Source organism: Metopolophium dirhodum, chromosome 1 (genome assembly GCF_019925205.1).
Source record: "Metopolophium dirhodum isolate CAU chromosome 1, ASM1992520v1, whole genome shotgun sequence".
NCBI classification, from domain to species: Eukaryota; Metazoa; Arthropoda; class Insecta; order Hemiptera; family Aphididae; genus Metopolophium; species Metopolophium dirhodum.
This window is the reverse complement of record NC_083560.1, coordinates 12,001,691-12,006,641: the sequence shown is the minus strand read 5'-3', so window position 1 is coordinate 12,006,641 and position 4,951 is coordinate 12,001,691. Positions and strand designations below refer to the sequence as shown.

General features: G+C 31.0%; 1 protein-coding gene across 1 annotated transcript; it reads right to left on the bottom strand.

The window, feature by feature from the left end:
* Positions 1–595: 595 nt before the first annotated feature.
* On the bottom strand, positions 596–4,352 carry LOC132953276 (uncharacterized). Its single transcript, XM_061025818.1, has 2 exons — positions 3,911–4,352; positions 596–627 (listed from the first exon to the last, which is right to left on the bottom strand). Exons 1-2 carry the CDS (start codon positions 4,350–4,352, stop codon positions 596–598), a joined length of 474 nt encoding a protein of 157 aa, XP_060881801.1.
* Between the last annotated feature and the right edge of the window lie 599 nt (positions 4,353–4,951).

Genomic DNA, 4,951 nt, shown 5'->3' with positions numbered 1-4,951 from the left:
TTTACAAGTTGATTATTTAGTGTAATGTACGTGATTGTATCTATTTGTTGCTAATTATGAATTGGCTATCAATTTACACTTTTTTAAATAATAAGTGTTGTTTGATAAAAGAATCACCCGGTACACGAATTCTGAATATTGCTTGTGTCGTAGAACGTATAATTATGTATAACATCTTGACAGTTCTAGACCGCATATTATTTAGTCTATCGATATCACGATGGTCAATAACAGATAACCTAACCCAACCTAGCCTTATTAATTCAATTTCCCTAATATTTAAGACTGTTCGATTTTTCACCATCTGGAGGTACGAATGTTATAATATTTTATCTCAGGGATGAGGCGGATATGATACTGGACAAGATCGAATTTCATGAATATTTGGTATATTAAGCAGTTTATATATTTTAGAAAAAACACAAATATGATTTTGTGACGGACCATGATTGCACGTCCTCTATTGCACAAGCATACGTTGTACTGGCCAAAGATAACGGAGGTATACCACAGTCCTCGAAATGAAAAATCATATTAGCAATTTTATATAAACCATATCAATTGAAAAATATTTTGACTCTTTTTGAGCTATTCGTTAAAATGTAGATTTATCCACCCAAGCGTAATCTGTAATGTAATAACAACTTAAATAACTTTAAATATTTTAAAAATGAAATGATACAAACTATCTACACTAATTGGTGGTCCGCATAACTAAAAAGGTTGGGAACCGTTGCTACATGTATATTTTATAGTATACAGGTTTAGATATACGTGTTCGTGTGTGTATTTAGGACAACAGACAGACAAAAGAATTAGAATGTCGATACACGATGTGGTATACGATGGCTGACGTGTAGAAGGTATAACACAAACGCTGTACAATATTAATTATTATATTTTACAGGGGTGGCCAAACCGACTGTCTCGTCTCGAATCATAAGATGTAAAACATAATTGCTCGTGGTTTGGACGACGGGACGATCGCATCCCTACTAAAATTAATTAAACGAAGAAAATTAATTGTGTAAATTAATATTGTAGGTATCCGAAATTGACTTCAAGTTTTTTTTTTTTTTTTTATTGGGTAACCCGCGGCAACATAGGCCATTGGGTGAAAAGTTTATTTAACTTCAAGTTTATTTCAAACCATTATCTTTTAGGTCATTGACGGTCCGCATACGACAAAATTTTAAAACTCATATAAAAAATGTTTATATATAGAATATAGATACATATCGATAGATAACCTATTACATATACATTTATGGTTTAATTAGGTATAATACGTGTTATGACAGCTAAGATCTCGAGTGGCGGTGACGAGAAATTGCCTAAATGATTATCCTTAAATCAATGCCATAGCGAGGCCCCTTAAGCGTATAAATAAAAAACTAATTTTAAAATTGAAAAATATTATTATTATTAAAAATAATTTTAAGAGATTTTAATAATGATCGTATAATCAAAAACCTATTTTAAAACTGAAGAATATTATTATTACTAAAAATTATTTTAAGAGATCGTAGTGATCGTAAAATCAAAAAAATTAATAATTTATTAGATTAATTACAAATTACCAATATTCAATCAATGGGTCACATAATTTATTTTAGTTAATATTTGATCGATATCAAAATGTAATAAATTTATCAAATAATTTTTTTTTAAAAACAAATCTTTAGTTATATAGAATAGTTACAAAATATATAATATTTCTAATTATAACAACCACTTTTTTTAAGTAAAAAATATATTATATAATAGACAATTTATTAAGGAATTGAAAACAGTTTTTAAAACGACATTTATGTTACTTACATTTTTAAAAAGAAGGAGCTTATTTTGACGCCTTAAACTGTGCTATACTATTTATTTAAATGGCAATCTATACGTTGATAGGAAAAAAAATATGGAAAATGTCACTTTTTTCGAACTTTGGTGTTGGAGGCATACCTGTTGATGGGGTTTTTTAATACAAATTTTACTTTAAGTGGATTTTGTTGTGGAAGGATTTCCGAGCGAACTTTAAAACTAAGCTAGATAGTTTACAGCACCGTCGAGAAACAATTCTATCAAAAAAAAAATAATCGAATATAGGTGTTGGTGACAGTTTTTTAAACGATGTTTATGTTATCTTCGTCTATGTTTCTTAACTGAAAAATAATCGTTTTTGAGTTACACCAAAGAATCACAATCGAATTTGTCAAAATATGGTACCTATTGCTTCGATCCGAATCTAAAATAGCAATTAGAGTCAATGTCAATTGTAGGTATTATTTTGATTATAATTTACTTGAAGGATAATTATATATAGGTAAATAACATTGTAAATGCTACATTTTCTTCTAAAAATTATTTATTTCAAAACTTGTTTTATTGTTTTGTTTTTAATTATGTTACACTAATTAACCAGTAATAGTATAATAATAATCACACAACATCCAATCACCCATTCACCAAATTGTGTATGCTTGTTGCTGAAGCAAAGATTGCCGCCACTGTCGTAAACTATTACTACTTACTTGTATAAAATGTCGTTATGTTTGGATACTTTTGCAACGATGAATTTAAAGAAACCAAGAGACACTTTATAAGCACCATTGATCTCGCGAGCAGCAATGAAAGTATTACTGTCATGCGCACCAATAATATTCTTATATTTTTTAATAACAAAATTAGTGTGTATATATATTCAAAAAGTACATACAACTAAATTGAACAGGTTTCCCAATTTTTTTATGATTAAACTCTTGTATCAAATAGAATGCAATATGTTGAATGCCTATACAGACATTTTTTTTCGAAGTTTTTTAATGTAATTTCATGTGTCCGTCAGAGATCACATAATATTGCACCGCTCTTATTTAACATTGTTCAATATAATGATATTCAATTTTTCGACTCGCGTGGTATACTATTATTTGCCGACCACGTGAAATTATATCGTGTTATTAAAATCTTCATAATAATATAGCGCATTACTACAAAATGTATATAAAAAAAGGTGGGTAAGTGGATATCGCTCTGCTGTACAGTAGGTGACAAGTGACAAGTGGGTCACCGTAATGGATGGTGTTAAATTTGAATTCAACGATATAATAGCATTGTATAAGAAAAACGATTCTGATCGAAAACGTTCAGTCAGCCTATGATATTAGCAAGTATATTTGATGGTATTATTGTTAAAAAAGTACTCAATATATAACCTATTTACGTGGAGTCTTGTCTTAAATTTTCAATCCTTAACTATAATAATAGCCATAGTTGTCGGTGCTTAAAAAAGAAACTAATAAAAAATATAAGTTTTAATACATTCATTTGTATTTTGTTTATAATAATATGACCCATGAAGTAGGTTAGGTTTACCTACCTAAATATATAAAAAAACAACTGATATGATAAATTATTTTATTTATTTATTTATTTATTTATTTATTTATTTATTAATTATAAACGGGCGTGAGCCCATGATACAGATATGTATGGTGTAATGTTGACAAAAATTACATACTAATTTTAAGTGTGGAACATCGGTACATGCTTACATGAGTTATATATAAAACAAAATAAAAGATAATAGTATAATACTATGGAAGAAATGACGGGTCCTCATTGGCTAATTTCATCATACGGTTTATTGGCTCGTTTTGTAAATATTTTGTAGGACAATGCGGAATAAAAAAAGTATGTGTGTTGCGGGTGCACTTAACAGGAACTTTAAAGTTAATTAGTGCAAGGAGTGAAGGGGAGTCAACAGATCCCGATAAGATTTTATTAAGAAAAGCAAGAGCATGCGAGCGGCGACGGTCAGCTAAGGAAGATAAGTTCATGAGACGGAGTAGAGGAGTATAATCATGAGGGGGGCAGTTAACATTCAATTTGTGCTTCATATAGCATAAGAATTTACGCTGAACACGTTCGAGTTGAATACAGGCATCAGCAGTTTGAGGATCCCATACAATAGAGCCATATTCAACGATTGGGCGTACAAGTGCACAATAGATGGATTTGAGAGAGCTGGTGAGTTTAAATTCACCAGATATTCTTTTAACAAAACCCAAAACCTTGAGAGCTTTGCAAGTAATTTTATCGATGTGGGCACGAGGAGAAAGAGAGGAAGTAAATGTAAAACCAAGATCACAAATGCTAGAATCAACGGGAATTAAACAAGAGCCATTCAAAACGTAGGAGTAAGTGATAGGAGAGCGACTTCTGGTGAATATCATTGACCGGCATTTATTAACATTTAATGTAAGACCAAGAGTTTCTGCCCAGGCAGAGAATCTATTAAGATCATCCTGGAGTTTGAGACAATCATCGACCGTGTAGATCTTAAGGAAAAACTTCATGTCATCAGCAAAACAGAGTAGTTGGCTGTGTTTAAGGGAGGTACAAGCACTATTAACGAACAAAGAGAAAAGAAGGGGTGATAGATGTCCACCTTGGGGGACACCAGAGGTAGATAAAAATATGTCAGATTTTGTATTGAACATATTAACCCATTGCGATCTATTTAATAAGAATGAATTAAACCAAGATAGGATAGGATCGCCAAAACCAGAAGCACGAAGTATAGAGATAAGAACCTCATGATTAACTGAATCAAACGCCTTAGCAAAGTCGGTATAAACAACATCAACTTGAGATCCTTCTTTAAAAGAACCGTGTATGTAATTGGAAAAGTTAATTATAAGTATATAGATAGTCGAGTGGCATAGGTTTACACAATTTTACCTTCAGTAAGAGGGGAGGGGTTTTATGAATCAAACGATATTTTAAAAGGCACACATTAGCTAATGTAAAACCAATACCTTTTCTTTGCTCAAAATGTAAAAAGTTCATGAGGATCTATCTTCCATATTCACCATTAGGAGCACATCAGGGATTGAAGCCAGACATCGTGCCATACCAAGCCACATTTACAATTGTAGTAGGTACCCTTTTCCGT